Genomic DNA, 20,113 nt, shown 5'->3' with positions numbered 1-20,113 from the left:
AGACCGAAAAAAAGAAACCAAAGTAATTCAGATTTGAAGTTTTTTGGGAAGATCATGAGGAGTGTAATGAAACGGTAAGAAATAAGTGGAGTAAGCAAACATCAAAGACACAAGGGTGGGGCAAGCTCATTGATAAGATGAGGAATTGCAAGAAAGAATTAAAAAGATGGAGAAAAAAAAATTTTTCGAGCGGACAAAGAGATCACCAAAATAAGCGATAAAATCCAAAGACTCCAAAGATCAAACCTAGCTGAATTTCAACAAGAATAGATTCAGCAAGCCAAGATTAGAATAGAGCAATTGTGGAGACAAGAGAAAAAGTTTGGGGTCAAATGTCAATATTGAAGTGGATAAAATGGGATGATAAGAACAATATTTTTTTCCATGCTACCCCTATTCAAAGGAGGGATAGGAACAGAATTGAGAAACTTAGAGATGCTCAAGGAAATTGGATACAAGGAAAGGTTGAAGTGCTAAAGCTAAATGAGGATCACTTCACTGATCTGTTCAAGGCTTCTGCAACGACTAATTTAGAAAGATATATCAGCAAAATACCTAAGAGGATATCCTCTAAAATGAATGAATGGCTGACTGAAGGAGTGTCAGAGGAAGAAATAAAAGAGGCGGTGTTTAGTATGGGTGGAATGAAGGCACCGAGACCAGATGGACTGAATGGCGTATTTTTTTAAAAACACTGGGAGGACATAAAAGGGGAGGTGTGTGAAGTTGTCAAGGACTTTTTCATTAATCAAGTTCTGCCACAAAAGATAAGTGAAACAACAATTGTGTTGATCCCAAAAGTGAAACAACTAGAGAATTTGCATCAGCTAAGACCCATTAGCTGTTGCAATTTTATTTACAAAATTATAACAAAAATTTTGGTCAAGAGATTGAGAACGGTGCTGGATAAGCTGGTATCTCCTATTCAGAGTGCATTTGTGAGTGGAAGATTAATTCAGGATAATATAGTCATTGTCCAAGAAGCGTTCGATACTTTAAGAAAAAAAGGAAGAGAAGGATCATAAAATTTGGCTATCAAGTTAGATATGAGTAAAGCTTATGACAGGATTGAGTGAAACTTTATGGAAAGAGTTCTAGAAACTTTCAGTTTTAAAAAGGAGTGGGTTCAACTGGTCATGAAATGCGTGAGGGGAGCTAATTATAGAGTTAGAGTCAATGTGGGGAGTTGACCAATAAAATATTCCCTCAAAGAGGTTTAAGGCGAGGTGATCCTTTATCTCCGTATTTATTCATCTTAGCTGCTGAAGTATTCTCAATTCTAATGAAGAAAGCACAGAAGAAAAACAAAATATCTGAATTTAGAATCAAGCCCAATGCACCGATTATTACACATCTACTTTTTGTAGATGACTGCATTATCCTAGTAGAGGCAAAAGAGGAAGAAGTGTACCAGAGAGTTTTGCTCCTAAATGAATATACGGAAGCGTCGGGGCAAAGAATTAATCTGACTAAATCTGAAATTATTTTTGGCGAACATGTTTCGATCAAAACCAGAGTGGATATAGAGGAGATTCTTGGAATCGCATCATGGGACAATCCAGAAAAATATCTAGGGTTGCCAGGATATTGGGAAAGGTATAAGAATATAGCATTAGCATGGATTAAGAAAAAAGTAATTAACAAATTGAAAGGTTAGAAGGAAAAGCTACTAAACCAAGTCGGAAAAGAGATTTTAATTAAGGCGGCCGTACAAGCTATTCCATCTTATGCCATGAACGTGATTAGATTTTCAAAAAAAATTTTTGTCAACGGCTTAGTGCAAGAATTTCCAAATTCTTGTGGGCAGCGCCCGAAAAGGAACGGTGTATTCAGTGGAAGGGCTGGGATAAATTAACTTTGAGCAAAAAGGATGGCGGGTTAGGTTTCAAGGACTTTCAAATTCAAAATCTTGCTCATCTAGAAAAGCAAGCATGGAGATTAGCAGAGAACCTCGAGACTCCTTGGGCACAAATCCTAAAAGCGTTGTATTTTCCGGAATGTTTTTTTTGGGAGGCTAAGGATTATAATTCAGGGTCGTGGGTTTGGAGGAGCATGCTTCAAGGAAGGGATTTTTTACTTAGGAACTGCAGGTGGAGTGTAGGTAATAGGAGAAAAATAAAGGCATGGGAGGACAATTAGGTACTGGGTCTAAAGAGAATATACAGTGGTAGGAATAATTTGGTTACTAGAGTGAGTGCCTAATTATGCCGGGACAGGGATGGGATGTCACAAAAATTGCTACCATTTTTTCGCAGGAGATAAAGGACAAAATCTTAAAGACTCCAATCCGTATCCTTGGGATAGATGATGAACTTATTTGGCCATTAAGGCAAGATGGGATTTATACAATAAAAACTGGTTATCATGTGGCAAAGAAAGAGCTTGTAGAATAAGAGTCTGATTCAACAACATCAAGCAGGGATAGAAGAGAACTTTAGAAGGAGTTGTAGAACATACAGGCTCCCCAGAAAATCAAGATGTTTTGTGGAAGGCTACTCAATATAATTCCAATAAATGAAAAATTGTTCAAAAAGAAAATAGCAACGAAGCCTGATTGCCAAATTTGCAATGCAGCAGTAGAAACTACAAAACATGCTATTCTCCTATGTCCCTGGACAAGAGCAGTCTGGTTTAGTGCTCAGTGTCAATTGAATCCGACAGAGAATATGGTTTTATCTTTTGGGGATTGATTCATTGAAAACATAAGAAAAATAAACGTAGAAGCAAAAACAGACCAAGAGATAATGGTGGGAAGAATAGCCTTTTGTGTTAGAAAATTTGGAAGGTATGTAACCAAGCATTATTTTATAAGAAGGAGGTCAATCCAATCAGAACTATCATCAAAGCTAAATTAATGGAGACAGAGTTCAGAAAATTCTCAAAATAGGATTTAATGTTGAAACAACAGACAATAGGAGAAGAGGAAGAATCATTACCTGGAATCCTCTGCCAGAGCCATGGGTAAAAGCTAATGTTGATGCATCCTTCAAGGCAACAATAGGTAAAGGAGTCACAACAATAGTAGTCAGAGATGGAGTTGGAAAGCTGATAGCAGGAGTAACCAACAAGATAAAGGCAAATTCAAGTCTAGCTGCAGAAAGCACATCAATTAGGGATGCAGTAGTTTTGATACAAAATTTAGGAATACAGAAAATTCTAATTGAATCAGACAATCTACTTATTGTGCAAGCACTGAAAACCAAAAGTAGAATTACAGAAGTTGATCCGATTCTCAAAGATATCTAAGAATTAAAGGGTAAAGACAACAGAATTGGCTTCACGTGGACTCCGAGGGAGGGAAATCAATTAGCCCACAAGGTCGCTTTATTGGAGGCGATGGGGCGACTGAATAGGAACTGGAGCATCAACAATCCTCTGGAGGCTATCATGGAGATGGGGAAGGACTATTGCAAGATCAGGAATCGATAAGCAGGAGCAGCAGACAGTATACACCAACAATAGAGTCGTGGGGAGAGGCATCATGAAGACCGTGAAAGGCAGTGACTGAGGCTCGCCCTTTTGGCGGGAATTCGGTGACACAAGGTTGATTCGAATTGGTCTGAATTCGAAAGTGTGCCCATCTAATTCAGAGTCTCTCCACTCAACGTTTCATGGAATGTGAGATTCATTGATTCCATTCCTTCCTGAAGAGAGCATCTAGGGGACAGACATTTAATTTGAATTTCAATGTAGGGAGTGGAGCGTGGAGAATCATGGAGTGAAAGTTTGGTTATGCTGTGGGATTCGGGTTGGCCTTGTCCAACCCATGCCCAATCCAAAAAAAAAAAAAACAAACAAACAAAAAATAGAACTTAAAAAATTGACAAGAAGAAAAAACTGAAAATAAAATGGAATTAATAAAGATAAAAAATATCTTTTAAACATTCACATGCACTTGCATTTTATTGCTGTTCTTGACATCAGTGTGATTGAATTTTTTTTTTTTGAAATTTCAATATGTAAGTGAGTTGTATAATAAGCCTCGATTCTTCTATTATAGACAATTGTCTTTAACATTGAATCCTATTTCTTAGTCATTAAGTAGTTATCTCCACGTTTATACTTAAAGAGTTAAAATTAACCTCCAAAAGATTCATCCATGTCCTGCTCCTATTTGATGTTCAAGTAAATTACTCGACATTCATTACAGTTATTTTATAGGATCAGATTTTATATTTTAACATGTTTTAATTATGATCTTAACTTATATTTTCGACTGCCTTCACTTTTCTCTAAAATCTATTAAGTGTTTCTTCTACACATTTTGAGTCTTTATTGCTTTTTCGACTACCAATCATATCAAACATATCTTATATCACCACCTAAGGTTTTTTTTTTAGTTTTTTACGGTATTTTTCATTCCAAAAGACTAAGAACTAATTCTCGGTAGTCAAAGCTCAATTTAAGAGTTTGTCAGTGTCCAATAGGTTGCTACAGGCATAATGCGGGTTTCGAATTTTCGACACTTACGTAAGCATACTAGTAAACTAACCACTAAATCAACCCAGCTTGATTACCACCTTAATTTACTTGTTACTTCACACCAAGTCTTAATTTGCATTTTATGGGCTTATTTAGAAGATCTCAATTTTTCATTCCAACTGTTGTCGATAAATCAAGAAGTAAATCACCATGGTTTATATGGAACCATAAAGTCTTGTTACTTCGACTCTTATTGTTGTAACTAGTCGAACTCTGGATCCATTGATTACCATGTGGATCTAGAATCTTTTTCTTTAGATTTTCTTCTCTTTTGCTCTTAATGCTCAACACAACACCCTTAGATCAAATATAATACTAACTTCATCTAATAGATCTTTCCTATCATGCTCACCTCAAATAAATCTTCGGTCAAAATTCAATTCACACCAACATAATGAAATATAGATACAAGTCTTTTTTCTGTGTTTTCCTCCCAAAAGGTCACCAAACACATTCAATCCATTAGGCTGCGTTTGGTTCATGAATGGACTGAGACATAAACATAAATACATGTACACTAAAAACATAGATATAATAAAACATAATTTTTATGTTGTTTGATAACTAAGTACAGAGATAGAAAATAAATTACAACCATATGAAAATATCAATATTATTCTTATCACAAAATACCAGCACCCTATTTCTTTTCTATTGCCATCTAAACAATCACCATCACCGCCACTTCCCTGTTACCATTAACAACTCTTAAATTAATAAAAAATTTTAATCAAAACTACACGAGATCTAACAAACATTAATCAAGATTCAATTAAATAAAAAATTAAATATACAATTTTTATTTTTCTGTTAAAAAAATAGAAATTCAAGGGAGGAGATATAATAGTTGGGAATAGAGGTGGAAATAAAAAAGCAAATCTAGCAAGATATAATGGTGGAGGCATTTCTGGCAAAGGCAGCGCCAACGACTCTGGTAAAAGCATAGTTATCAGAACTAAACCGGTAATCAACCTGGTGAGACTACTGGATCACCGGGTCACTGGTTCAATCATTGGGTCACAGGTTGAACCGATTGACTCGGTTATAATTAAATAATTATATAAAATTTAATTTTTTATACAAAATTAAGTTATTTTAATATTTTAATAATTTATTAATTAATTATATTAATCAAATATATGTTGAAAAAGAGTTAATATTAATAAATATTATATAATTATCAATATAAAAAATATGGTATGATTAATAAATATTTTTGTTTATCTTTTTAATTTAAAGAATATTCAACAATATTTAATATTTTTAATAATCATGTAAAATTAAAAAATAATTAATTTAAGTGATTAAATATAAAATAAAAAATTAATTAAATTAAATATAAAATTACTCAGTAGAATAAAAAGACAAAAGTGTAAGGAGATTTTAAATTTTACATTAGTAAAAGAGTTAATAACATAGTGAGTTATATGGTGCCTTTTACTATGGTGCCTAAATTGCCTAACTTTCTTTTAAAAGTAAAAAATAAAATATTTAAAACAAAAAGTAAAATATTTAAAATTTATTAAATATTATCTATTTGCCTTTTTTAGTAAGTTAGGCACAATATCAAAGGTACCATAGTTAGGATATGTCTAATAAGTTATAATATATTTATAAAAAGGCATCTATAATATCAAAAAGCATGTTAGCCTGATGGTTACAAATTCCTTTATTTTCCAGGAGTGCCAAGTTCGAACCCTAGCAGGTGACGTTGCGCCAAATTAAAATGCACAGGTTGACCGGTCCGGTTTGGTCCGCAGTTTAGTTCGGTTTTGACTGGGTTACTGAGTTTGACCGGTTCGTTTACTTGTGCGATTTGATTGTTATTCCGGACCAAGACGCAAGGTGAAGAATGCATTGACACGAGCAAAGGAAGAAGTAGAGCTGTCAAATAGGTCAATCTGGCCCGTTTAAGCCCATTTCCTTCGCAGGCCATAATTTATCAGTCCATACCATTTATGGTAAGCCCAATGGATTAAACGAGTTGGCCTGTTTACCCTTTAATTTTATTTTTTGAAAAATATTTTAACAAAAAATTATCACTTTTAGGTCAAAAATCTTGAATAAACCGTATTTTCTTAGTTGATGGGGCGAATTTTCGGTTCGAATCAGTAGAAATATCAGTTGAAAGTGCTATTTTTTTTAAAAAAAATATAAAAAAAATAAACGGGCCACCTGTTTAGCTCGTGGATTAGCCCCTTTAACTCGCCATTTTTTTCAGATTAATTGGATTCATCCTGTTTAGCCCGAAATTTAAATGGGCTTAATTTTAAAGGCAAAATTCACCTATTTAAATGGGTAAATTAGCTTATCCGATGAGTTTGGCATAATTTAACGATCCTAGAAAGAAGAGAGGTGGCCAAATACGCGACGACCACAACATTGAGAGGGAGGCAAGAGCATCGGTGAAGGGAAGAGAGATAGAGAAAAAGTTGGAGAGAGAAGAAGATGCAGACAAAGAAGGAAGACAGTGTCAATACCAGCAACGATAATAGCAAAAGGAGAAGGCATGGATAGAAGGATGGTAAGAATTGATGAAGGGAGAAGAAGAGGGGGTTTAAAGTCTTAGGATAAAGGACAAGATTAAAATTTTAAAAATAGTCGATGACAAAATTGAAAAAATTAATGTTTTATAAATTGTGTCTTAGTGTCACAACTTAAAAAAGATACACTATATATATTTTTTACGTATATATATGTGTGATTGTATTTATTAAAAATTTATATTTCAACAAATAAATAGTGTATATATGTCCCCGAATATTTTTTTTTGGTAAATGCTACCGTATCTCTAATAGCTACCGTATCTCTAATAGATACGGACATAAACTAAACGGGGCCTAAGACACCACAACAAGACATTCAAATACGCACCGTAAGACTTGGTTGAGTAGCAATTATGTTTGCCTTGCTCCAAGGTGCACCAGGTTCAAATCCCAGTTGAGGCTGGTTGTTGTTTAAGAACCATAGTATCCATGGTAGTGTATTGTGTGGGTGTGTGCAACAAGAGTGTGATGCCTAGAATTAGGAGCTGTCCAATCCGTTTGACAAAAAAATGGGTGTTTTGTTTTTTATTTTTGGGATATAATCTTCTAATATAATGGGATCTGCAAGTAGGATTTTATTTTTGGTCCAAATGAAAGGTCTCAAGTTTAATTTGATCCCATAATTAAAAGGATTTGAATCCTCTAAATTTTAAATTTTATTTTAGAGAGTAATATTTGATCTTTTACCTGTTTTTTTTTTTTATATTTTCTTTTAGTCTTACCTATAAAATAAATAGTGAGAGTTCAAATTTTACTTTTTAAAATGAAATTCAAAATTTAGAATATCCAAATCTTGATAAAAAAAAAAAGGTATAATTTACAAGTATGACTTGTCAATAATTTAATGGAATTAAAAAAAAAAATCCATCTCTCCATATTGGAAGGCGATAGATCTTATTTTTAAGTTATAATATATTGATATTTAATTATAGATAAAACTAAGCGGTAAGTTTTGAGATATAATTGAACTCACCATATATTTAATAAAAGGAAAATATTTGAGGCTAAACGTTAAAAGTCGTATCATAATTTTTTTTATATTTATTAATTATTGCTAGAATAAATATATAATATTAAATATAATAAATATATAATTTATTACATATATAAAATTATAAATATTAAATTAAATAAAATAATTTTAATTAAAATTTTAATAATACAAAATATATAATTTTAATTTGAAAAATAGCTCATCTTACAAGATGTATTTAAAGTCTTATTTTTTTTAATAAATAAACACTAAATCTAATTTTTAACCAAAGAAATATTAGAAAATTAATAATTTTTTAAATATTATCTCATTTTTTTGCTAATATTTTATTTTTAAATTAATAGAAGTTGGAATTAGTATTTAGAATTTAAAATTTAATATTTAATATTTAGTATTTAGGATACAAGCGTTTACCAAAAGAAATGGTAATCTTTTCATCACTTTCTTCTTTTCCTTTCTTTTTCCTTTCCTTATCACTCTTTTCCATATCTCAGCATAAAGGTAGGAATTGATATACTGCTCGAACAAGTCATCATCGTAAATAAAATACTTCATTAAAATATACCACATACATGCGTGGCGCTAAAATGGAATGGACATAAATCACATTCACCAGAACAAAAGCATCGTATTAGAAATATTTTAAGCTTTTTAGACCTCAAAGTTGATGATGAGACTGACAGGTTTTAAGGTTAATAATGTGACTTGAGACAACCACCACCTAAATTTTTATTTAAAAAAAAAAAAATCATATAGCAGCGAAGCAAAGCATAAATCCAATCACGAAGTTTATTATAATGAAATACGAACATTCAACCTTCAAAGAGACTCAGAGTCCAAACAATTCAAGAGAACTTATGCTTTGCTCTAGAATCAAAGAAAACCCCAAGAGAGGGAGAATAAGAAAAAGTTACAAAACCTTCATAGCCAGAGTTTGTGAAGTAAACATGCATTATTCTCATACCTACATAAACCCTGATGATGTTTCAGTTTATTGCACCCTTCCAGCTTCAACATAGTAAGCAGTGTTTTGTTGCAAGTGCAACAACACCCCCATTGCATCTTCACAATTCTTCCTTGACCCTATACAATGGCTACTACCAATGTTTTAAGGTCTAATGAAGTGGGTCATGTCTTATTGGGATTGTTCTGTCTATTGCTCTTGGTAAACAAGGGTAATGCTTATGAGTTTGTAGTAGGGGGTCAAAAGGGTTGGAGTGTTCCAAGTGACCCCAATTCCAATTCTTACAATCAATGGGCAGAAAAGAACAGATTTCAAATAGGAGACTCCCTAGGTGAGTTCTTATCTTAATATGGCTCTAAATAACATGAAATATTTTTAGTATGATTTTTTTTTGGTGACTATATTTTTAGTATGATTAGTGTAAGTAATTGTTTTCTTAGAAAATATATAATTTTACTCTATGTTATAGTTGTAGTATTATTTAAACAAGAGTAAAGTATTGTTTTTGTTCTTAACGTTTTGGGTAAGTCTTGAAGTTGTCCCTAACGTTTTAATCCTCCTATTTAAGTCCCTAATGTTTCAAAATTGACTCAATGTTGTCTAGCCATTAGGGATCCATTAACAAAATTGACGGCGGGGCAAAATTGAGACGATTTTAAAACGTTAAGAAATCAAATAGAACAAAAACATTGGAGACAAAAACGATACATACAAATAAATTTTAGTTTTATCCTTTAATAATATCAATTTTTTACTGTACATAGTATTCAATTATTTTTTAATCACATCTAAGTAAATTACACTTAATCACATTACTTTCATTCTAAATAAATTTATTTTTTTATAATTTTACACTTAAAGTTATAAGTTAATACAAAAATATAAAAAATTTATTTAGAATGAAAGTAGTGTGATTAAGTGTAATTTACTTAGATGTGATTAAAAAAATAATTGAATATTATATACAGTAAAAAAATTGATATTATTGAAGGATAAAATTAAAATTTATTTTTATGTATCGTTTTTCTGCCCAACGTTTCCGTTCTATTTAAATCTCTAACATTTCAAAATCGTCTCAATTTTGTCATGTCGTCCATTTTGTTAACGGATCCCTAACGGCAGAACAACATTGAGCCAATTTTAAAACGTTAGGAACTTAAATAGAACGATTGAAACGTTAAGAACAACTTTGCGTTTTTAAACGTTTAATTCTTTGTATACTATATTGACACTTATTTTTATCATTTTTAAATTTTAGTTTAATCGTCACTTTGACATCCAATTCCTAACTTTAACCCTTAACTTTGGTTGGGTATCAATAAACATCTATTTCAAGTAAACAAATAACACAACTACTCTAAGGATAATGGTATGAATTGGATGTAAAGAGAACACCTTCTTCCTCTTCTTAAATAAAGAACCTCTATACTTTCGTTGTTGCATCTAAAGCTAATATAGCTAGAACAGTGAAACTTTGTAATAAATAAATGGTACGTTGACATAGTTCAACATTCAATTTGATACCAATTGCAGTGTTCAATTACCAATCTGGTCAAGACTCGGTGCTTCAAGTAAGTAGTGAAGACTATGCAAGCTGCAACACTGATGGATCTTCTGAAAAATTCTCTGACGGCCATACAGTCATCAAGCTGAAGCAATCAGGGCCACACTATTTCATAAGCGGAAACAAAGACAACTGTGCCAAGAATGAGAAACTAGTGGTGATTGTGATGGCTGACAGGACCAACAGAAACACCAACCAAACAGGCACTGCTGTTTCTCCTTCTCCTTCTCCATTGCCCACTCACTCAACAGAGTCAATTGCTCCTTCACCACCAACAGCAGGGACTGTTGGCCCTACACCACCAACAGGAACTGTGGGTGCTCCTCCACCAACAGGGACTGTCGGTGCGCCACCTCCAACACCAGCAGGGACTGTAGGTGCTCCACCACCTGCACCAACAGGGACTATGGGGACTCCACCTCCTCTGCAAGGAGTTTCACCTCCACCACCAGGGACTTCGTTGACAAACCCAACTTCTGCTCCTGTCAGCCAACCTCCTCCTAATGCCGCTTCTTCAGTCTTTCTCAGCTTTGTTGGCTCTCTTGGAGCACTCATGGCTTCTATTCTGGTTTTATCATTCTAAGTGGAGAATATGAGCCATTTAGTTTTCTACTTTTTTTTTTTCTCGGCATATGTATATTATATATTTTCCATGGCTGCTTCTACGTTGAGTGGGGACGCCATTGGCATTTGTTTGTGGGACATGGGTAATAAGGTGACAATGTTCACCCTTTTGTGTGATTCATACTTGATGGTATATGAATATTCAATAAGTCGAACTTGAAATAAAACCATTTTGTAATTCACTGTAAATATGCCAGATGGTTCTATTATAGTAGTGAATTTATTCAAACTCAGATGACACCAAGTTATGCCTTAGTTGCAATGTTGATGATGATGCTCCCTTCTGCTGCCAAAAGGAAAAAGGGAAAGAACGAAATAAAGGGATAAACAGAGAATCATCCTGTAACCGATCATCAAATTGCCGAAGCTGAGGGAAGAGCTCGTATGAAAACACTGGAGCAATGGTGATCCATGAAGGCTTTACTAGTTTAATTTAACAGAACATTGAAATAAACAATGAATGAATGAATGAAGTAACATGTTAATCCTAAGAGTCTTTTCTCAACCATACAAACAAGGACAAAAAATTTGGTGTAAGCAGAAATCCAGGACACGACCCTTAAACATAGAAAGCCCAGGATACATTTATGGAGCTCGCAATCCCGGTAATGATCATTTGACCGAATTAACAACTCAAGTTACACTTCTATGCTTTTGTAGCATATCTATAGAGAACAATGTGCTAAAAGGCCTCCTAGTTAAAATGGCTTTAGCAAAATCAAAAGCCCTACTCTAGATAACAACTTTGAACTATCTATCAGAAGTTTTTGCCAAGCTCAACTTTTTTCATTAGTCTAATTGTGTTGTGCAGAATCGAGTCCAAAATTCCAGCTACCTGAAACCAAAGAGAAGACTGTGAACAACAAAATTAGTGAATAATACAAGTGTAAAGCCTCTGTCTGAGAAGACTGATACAAACCGTGAAAATACCCCCAATGATAGCACAGACATTTGTTATAAAATGTGAAAAAGATTTCTGGTTTTCTGTTACTAAGACCTGCACATAAAAACATAATTTGCCGGTTAAAAAGGAAGCAATAAGCTCAAGTCAAAACTATGAATCTCCATACGAATACCTGCATGGGGGAGAGCTCAAGATGGAACTTTGCCACAGGAATGTGTAAACTCTGTGCTACACTGCTGTGTGCTGTGTATTCATACTCCTCAACTAATTTATAATCTTTTCCAGTAATCACCTCTGTTTTAACTATCTGGAGGTAATGCTCCATCTGCAGATATATATTGTATGGTTGAATAAAGCTGCAATATACACTCATCTTTCTCTAGTTATCAGCATTCATTCAGAAAGAAATGACTACGAACAGAGTCATCAACAGATGAAAGATATTGTATCAGTTGTAACTGATTAGTTGTTTTAGATTAATTGAGACCAAAAACTAATAAGGGGACTTCTAAATGGATTTATTGCCTCCATTCCATGTGGCTTTCATTCTATTTGTGCCTTTGGGTGCTTCAAACAGGTATTACTGATACATATGAAAAAAAATAATTGCCGGATCAAATTTAGTTTCAAGTAATTCACAAATTTTAAAGTGTGAGACTAACAGTTGCAAAGATTAAGAATATAAGGAGGTCTTTTACTGAATGCAACTTCAACATATATATAGGGAGCAAAACTCTCATCAATTTATGTGCTGGTCATTGCAGATTGCAGAAGCACCTGTAACATATCAAAATTATTTACTAGAAAATTTAAGACTGTTGCTTAAACTGGTTTCGTCCTTTTGACTTGCTTGACAGCCAAGGGAGGGAAGGAGAAAGGGGGAAGCCCTAAGCTACGTGCCAATGTTCCATAATGGAGTATGGTATATACTGATATTCTAATGAACGATTTAGAGTCTAAGGTACTATATGTCGATGCCATGCATAAAATGTTAAATGCTCAAATTAGGAAAGTTGAAAGCCAAGTTAGAATCAACTTACAGTAACATTTGCTCCTAAATCACGTGTATTGATGAATGACCGACCATTCAACCTTTCATGGCTGCTACCAACATAAGGTATCAAGCGCTTCACATCACTCAAAACCCTAGGTGACAATTTCCGTCCAAAAGATAGATGGTGTACGACATGTGACATGTTCATTTGAGAAGCATCGAAAGAATGGGCATCAGATCTAGCTGATATAACCAAATCTCCTGGAACCTGCAGAGTTGGAAACAGCTTGCATTCAGCATAATATTAAAATCTATAATGTTTTCAGTAAAGATAGGTCAAATTCCCAATTTAGTTTACTATTTTTCTTTTGATATAAACAAAAGAATACAACGGATGAAAAATACAAGCGTAAAAACAAGCAAGGAATCAAAAGCATCAGTTATTTGGAAAGCAATGTAAGAAATCCTATATGATGCTCATATTTGAAAAGTGAAAACTAGGAAGCAATTTTTGCTTTGCATCACTGTGTTAGGCTAGCTTTAGCCCTCTGGGAGTTTACCTTTTTGACACGCACATATCCTTCAATTCTACATCCCCCAGATAAAGGTGCGGGTCTTTTTCTGTACTCTGTTCCATTGGATTTATCCTCCAAACCTAGCTTCTGAGATTCTGCAGGGAGAGAAGCCACTAACTTCTCCATTGTCTGTAGTGAAATACTTTATATCAGCTAAGTTTCACTTTTCAATGGATATGTTTAATATCATAATGCAGACAGGAAGTTAATTCAAATTTACTAGAACAAAGAAAATATAATACGTACCTTGACTAGGCTATCTGTATCACGATCTCCATAATAGGACTCATGATCATGATCTCCATGGTCATCTCTGAAATAGGAAGCATATTTTTAAACTTATATTCAATCCAAAATCTCTAAAACTAATCACAGAGACACAGGCCAAAGAGTTGCAATATTCAGGTAGGATGCACATAAAAAAAAGGAAGAAGAAGAAAGAAAAAGAAAAAGATATGCATATTGATCATGTAGATTTTGTTAGAAATGAATTGACATAGGTTTAAGTGCAAGGGAATGAGGGATAACAACATATTGAAATAGAATAGACATTGTCTACATGTAAAATTGGAAAGTTGATGGATGAAAATCCCCTCAACATCTAAGTTTTCCTTACCATTACATGTGTCAGGACACACATCCCCAAAGACCCTTCTTTCAATGTTAAACCGATCTACACTAACACTTGCAACCTTACATTTTCTTACTGCTACTGTTTCTCCCATTCTAAACAGAGTTTTAGGACCACTCCGATAATCTTTTAGAGGCACCAAAACAGTAATATCATATCCATGGGAAATGCAATATCTAGAAAATAAACAAGCACCATAAAAGATACATAATATCTAAAGGGATACAGAGATGAGCTACTTATTATTGCTCAAAAACTGAAACAAAAAAAAAAGTTATTTGTATTATTACCTGATATCACTTCCTTTACGGAAGATACGAATTGATGGATACCCTTGTATGTGATGGCTGCATTTGATGAAAAATATGGTTGAATGGCAAAAGATAAACATGAGGATGCCAAATGAAATTACAGAAACACAAAAACTAACAAAAATGACATAAGAAAAAATCACATTACAATAAAGAACATGTATTTCAAATTCATATTCAACTTGAAAAAGTATAAGTATAAAAGTTCACGTCCATCTTGTGAACAAGGAGATAACTAAATTACAAATTAAGAAAAGAGAAAGATTATAGAAGGAGATAAGTACATTAGCTGAATCTTTGTTTTTGAAGGGGAACAAAAGCAAGAAAAGTTTTGAATTTTAATAGTACCTCCGGCATAAATCTCCTTCTTCTGTGCAATCTACCTTCCCCAAAACAATACGGCCATCGATCTCTGGATCATATCTGCATACAAATGTAATTGTACATAACGGATATTGAATTTGTAAAATGATGTTAAGATAACTTGTAGTTATAGAAAAGATAAATAAGAGTACGACTTCTAAAGTATAAATTCTAGGAAGTGAGAACAGCACATTAAAAGATAAAGTACCTCTCTTTTATTATTTTAGCTGCTTTCTCCCATGAAGGTTTCTGAGGGGAAAGAGATGAAAGTGTCATATATATATATATATATAAACTACCAATTATTAAATGGAAGAACTTCTTCATAATTTCTCATCATGACTAAGTAAATAGCCAACTAACATGGGCACATGTTAAGTAGATCTTACCCCTGCATGCCATATCATTCAATCTTCTGAATCATGACATCACATTAGTCATTACTGATATATAAATAGATGCTGGTGAGGTTAAACTAGACGCTCAAATCAGCCTTTACCAATGCTACTTGGTACTTAATTTTTTTGCCTTTAGGGAATAATGAGAAATTGTTGATATATAAGAAGTAAATAAGATCTATTTAGAAAATAACATGAAGGGGAAAAAAAAGATGCCAAGAACCATCCTATTTTCTGAATTGAGGAAGAAATCAGAAACTAAGGTAAAATAATTACCAAGCGTTGACTCCAGTAACACCAAGGAGCATAAAAATTCACAACTGTAATTGGAAACCTGACAAAAAAATTTCGAAAATTGTGTAAATGCATCTGGAAAAAGAACTATTCAACTCATACTCAGCTTAAACACATAAAAACCAAATGAATGAATCACATAATTGACCCACTTACAGACGAGAATATTTATCAAAATTGCGTGATGTAAGTGTAAGAGAACCTTCAACTGATTCTTCCTCTACTTGCTCATCATGTTTAATGATGTTTGCAGTTGTCCCTGAATGAAATTCAGCCCCAGTGGGTCTTAAATTTGTATCAATAGAAAACTTGCGAACTGTTTTTGTTATATTCAGTCTGTTCTGAAAACAAGAGGTCACAAATTAAGGACAAGGGATAAAAGTAACCTATGATATGGTATGATATCATAGGAAATCATAACATGCATGAGAAAATGAACATTTTGTATTAATAATTAATATAAAGAATAATGCAAACATAAAATTAGTCTACTTCAAGTACTTGTTTATGTTTTAGTATCCTGATTTTACACTTCAGAGACAATTATGATAAGTACATCACACACAATTTTGGAAGAGTACTAATCAATAAAACAATATAGGAAATTCTCAAGGACAAATAAATACCATTATGGCATTATCTAGCCGTTAACTAGAGGTTTCTTATGGTATGAATTCACAATATAGTAAAAACTATTGAATTAATAGGTTCCTCACGTTTAGGCTTCACCTGGTCACTTAGTTTTAAACAATATCTCCATTAATAGGTCTACTTGAGCTAATAGAAAGATTTTATGACTTCAAATGGAAATAATAGATAAATAGACATATTGATGTTTCTTGTGCTGCACCTGAACCCACACCATGGTCCATGTAGAGAGTCTATGATGCATTCAAGTATTCAAAACCCAAAGAAAAACTTCTAAAATCACAATCACAAATATGTTTTGCTAGAAATGATCAGACTGAAAAATGGAATAGAAACTTACTGTTCCCAGCACGTCACTCACATCAACTGATGCAAACTCGCATGAAAGTGCAGGAAAACTGCAAGATAATTTGGAGCAATCAGCAAGAAGTGATAGACAGAAAAAAGGATAAATGGCTATGGGATTAACTGAACATACTCAGAAAAACAGAATAACAGTTGGTAAATGAACTGAAAGAGAAAAATCACAAGACACTATCATGTTGCCCATCCCTGATTAATACCAATCTCACAATCATTCATTATACATCAAATATAACTTGGAAAAACCAGTCCTTCAACACCTCCATCACACATCCACACTCCCTAATTTCAAAGTGAATTGACGAGAAAGAAAGGAGTGTTATTAATATGAAAAGTACAGTTTACAAATACATGCTGACACAAGCCCAAGTTCTTTGCAGAATACCAAGCTTAGGTGAAGAAAACCATGAAGCCACCAATAGTATACACAGACTCGAGAGCAAATGCCTTAGAGAAACATCATATATTAAAACAAAGATAGAAAATACCTATTTAGGCTTCTACCTGATATTGAAATCTATACGTAAAAACTCCCCGTCAGAACTCTTGTCAACAATCACAGATGTAGTGGTGCTGAAAGACAAATAATTACTGAGTTCCTGCATGAATGTTGCATGATGTACATCAAACACCAATTCCAAGATCAAACTTTTCAAAACCAAATTGTGAAGCATAGGACCTAAATGTCAATTGAGAACACAATCAACATGTGCAATCGTGCATACATAACACGTTTACTAAACATTTCAAAGACCTGAGCTGGAATTGTAAAACCACTGACCATTCCAAATAAAAAGATCATGGAGAGAGCTGCTACTATGGATAACCCCGCTCCAGATAGTGATGCCTCAGTTAAATCTCTAGGGATTTTTCTGTAGACAGAATAGAGACATTGGAGTAATTTACATATCAGCTAAAAGAAAATGTCACATTTGCATCCACAAATCATAAATTACGATTATTATTAAAATTTTAAACCACTCATTGAGACTTATATAACACATGACCATTTCTTTTACCGTTTTTACACTCATATATAAATTGTCGGTTAAAAAACTTCTGAGATTTTCAATTACAAGAAAGTGCCAAATCACGAATTGACGATAGTAAACAGCACACGCTGAAGTGAAGTGAATCAAAGTTAAATCCTTCATTCACTTATATATTTGTGCCTTCCATTTTTGCATGTAAACGCAGAAACAGAACAAACACCACATCCTCATTCTCTTATGCAGTTCATCTCGCACAGAATCACGCTCAACGGAGCTTTAAATGCAACGAACAACATTCCAAATTACAACTACAAGCTAAAACACAAACACACTACCAAACCCTTGCATTAGAAGCTTAAAACCAGCACCAATGAATTATAACGAAAATCTCAAGGAATTCACATTCACGTATTTGCGATCAAATCAGTGAAAATTGACGGCATTGTAACCGAAGATTAAAACGCGAAGAACACGAAACGATGCATTCACGTCGACATAACATGAACCTGCTGATGCTCAAACGCGAAATGCAATAATGCGGATAAAAAGAAATGAGAAAAACAAAAACTAAAATGATGAATGAGATCCTTACCTGTAGAAATCAACGGATTTGAGTTTGCTTGAGGAAATCATGGCTGCGACTTACGAGGAACTGAAAATTCAGAGAGAAAAAGAAAAAGAAAAAGAGAGAAGAAAGCTCAAATCTCAGAGAATGAGATTTGAGAATTGAAAGGGAGAAAGGTAGCGTAATAGATCGAAAGAGCTAAGCTAAGCTTTCTTTCCTTCAAGTGTTAGCATACACTATTCGGTTAAGTTATAGTATTCCGAACCTTTTTAACTAAAACTCCGCTCTCACTCTCTACTACTGCTCTGACTATGTAATATTATATTAGTCTTCTTTTAATCTTATTTATTTTTTTATTAGTATTAGTGTAAAACTAAAACTATCTCACTTTTGAGTCCATCTCGTCTTTAAGAATTAAACCAAAATTATAATCGAATAAGTAAAGACAGAATGCAAATCAACATTACTGTATTTTTACTTTATTCTAGTATCAACATTACTGTATTTTGCGCCAATTTGTATCATTACTGTATTGTAATATCAACATTTTTCTTATGTATATAGCTCTTAAAAGAGAATATGAGGTTAAATTGTGATTCCGAGTTATAATTCAATTTGAAAGTTTTTAGTTAAAAATTAATTAATAAATATTTAAGAGATATGATAATCTTATAAATATAGAATATTAAAAAAATATAGAAATATAAAATATGAGATATAAATTTTAGATTTTGATGTTTTTTTTTTTGTTTGAGAGATAAAAGATGACTTATGTAAATATTAGAGTGATGATAACATTAATCTTATAATCATTTGGTCATTAAATCAGCAATGATGTGATTAAATTTGTCTTTTACAAACTCAAAATTAAGTTAAATAAAACTAAATTGTGAATCATCGTATAATAAAAATCGAATTATATTCATCTTTAATAACACGAATCTTATAGCTTTGCTTCATACTCTTTAATATTTATTTGTCACGGTATGAAAAAACTTTGTATTACATAATAATAGACAAATAAAAATATAAAAATTTATGTTTAGATGTCAGTAAATTTTTTTGTAGTTTATAAAAATCAAATTTATAATTTCATGTTTGAAATAACTTATAAATAAGATCGTATCTTCTAGTAATATAGAAGAAAATATTAAATGTTTATCTCATATTAATATTATTACATAAATAAAAGTGATAATCACATCCGCTACAAAATAAAACATCTATTATTTTCAATTCCAAAACAAAAGTGTAAACTTTAATATTAATAAAAGCCATCTGAAACATGAGCATCAAGCGCATCTGGTGTAGTGGTATCATAGTACCCTCCCACGGTACTGACCGGGGTTCGATTCCCCGGATGCGCAGCTGATATCACTTTTATGATTTTTTTAAATAATTTAAAAAAAATTAAGCATGAAGAGACGCATAAATGTCTTAAATTTTAAAAATTTAAGTATGGAAAAATACAAATTCTTATATCTTTTAACAAAAAAAAATGCAATAATATGACTTAATGGTAAATTTTGTATGTGTTTTTTTTATGCTAAAACGGTTAAAATTATCATTAAAACACTTGTCTAAAAAATTTAAATACAAAAAAATACATAAATTTTTATATCTCTAAAAAAAGCATACAATAATATAATTAGTACTAAATTTTTGGATAATTTTTTTTATTTATATATACTTGATCCGTATGTTATAACTTGGTTAAGTAATGAGTTCAGATTATAAATGAACAAACTTTAACATTATAACTTGATGGCAATTATAATAATTTCTTTTCATAATTATACTTAATACCTAAATGATAACCAAATTATAACGGCATAATAGTACTCTTATTTATAGAAATATCTATGTAAAAGAAGAAAAGTAAGTTCTAAATTTGTAGAAAA

At 32.6% G+C, this 20,113-nt stretch overlaps 2 protein-coding genes and 1 non-coding gene across 3 annotated transcripts; 2 read left to right on the top strand and 1 right to left on the bottom strand.

The window, feature by feature from the left end:
• The first annotated feature begins 9,043 nt into the window (after positions 1-9,043).
• LOC130946390 (early nodulin-like protein 9) lies at positions 9,044-11,357 on the top strand. The gene is made up of 2 exons (XM_057875119.1): positions 9,044-9,317; positions 10,520-11,357. Exons 1-2 carry the CDS (start codon positions 9,113-9,115, stop codon positions 11,131-11,133), a joined length of 819 nt encoding a protein of 272 aa, XP_057731102.1. The 5' UTR covers positions 9,044-9,112; the 3' UTR covers positions 11,134-11,357.
• A 223-nt stretch (positions 11,358-11,580) lies between these two features.
• LOC130946382 (protein disulfide-isomerase 5-4-like) lies at positions 11,581-18,425 on the bottom strand. The gene is made up of 15 exons (XM_057875110.1): positions 18,240-18,425; positions 17,437-17,527; positions 17,160-17,254; positions 16,633-16,690; positions 15,801-15,985; positions 15,627-15,684; positions 15,161-15,201; positions 14,938-15,012; positions 14,569-14,625; positions 13,894-13,960; positions 13,633-13,776; positions 13,119-13,340; positions 12,251-12,403; positions 12,094-12,171; positions 11,581-12,009 (listed from the first exon to the last, which is right to left on the bottom strand). Exons 1-15 carry the CDS (start codon positions 18,278-18,280, stop codon positions 11,932-11,934), a joined length of 1,443 nt encoding a protein of 480 aa, XP_057731093.1. The 5' UTR covers positions 18,281-18,425; the 3' UTR covers positions 11,581-11,931.
• Positions 18,426-19,508: 1,083 nt separating this feature from the next.
• TRNAG-CCC (transfer RNA glycine (anticodon CCC)) lies at positions 19,509-19,579 on the top strand. The gene has a single exon. It is a non-coding gene; the product is annotated as a tRNA-Gly (tRNA).
• The last annotated feature ends 534 nt before the right edge of the window (positions 19,580-20,113 follow it).

This window comes from Arachis stenosperma, chromosome 8 (genome assembly GCF_014773155.1).
Source record: "Arachis stenosperma cultivar V10309 chromosome 8, arast.V10309.gnm1.PFL2, whole genome shotgun sequence".
NCBI classification, from domain to species: Eukaryota; Viridiplantae; Streptophyta; class Magnoliopsida; order Fabales; family Fabaceae; genus Arachis; species Arachis stenosperma.
This window is presented reverse-complemented; position numbering and strand designations above follow the sequence as displayed.

Excerpts from the sequence above, each read along its gene's own strand:
- LOC130946390 (XM_057875119.1), top strand. The coding sequence starts at position 9,113 with ATGGCTACTACCAATGTTTTAAGGTCTAATGAAGTGGGTCATGTCTTA. Across the intron at positions 9,318-10,519 it reads TCAAATAGGAGACTCCCTAG|TGTTCAATTACCAATCTGGT; the intron begins GTGAGTTCTTAT and ends TACCAATTGCAG.
- LOC130946382 (XM_057875110.1), bottom strand. The coding sequence starts at position 18,280 with ATGATTTCCTCAAGCAAACTCAAATCCGTTGATTTCTACAG. Across the intron at positions 16,691-17,159 it reads CGTATAGATTTCAATATCAG|TTTTCCTGCACTTTCATGCG; the intron begins GTAGAAGCCTAA and ends ATTATCTTGCAG. Across the intron at positions 15,986-16,632 it reads TGAGTGACGTGCTGGGAACA|AACAGACTGAATATAACAAA; the intron begins GTAAGTTTCTAT and ends TCTTGTTTTCAG.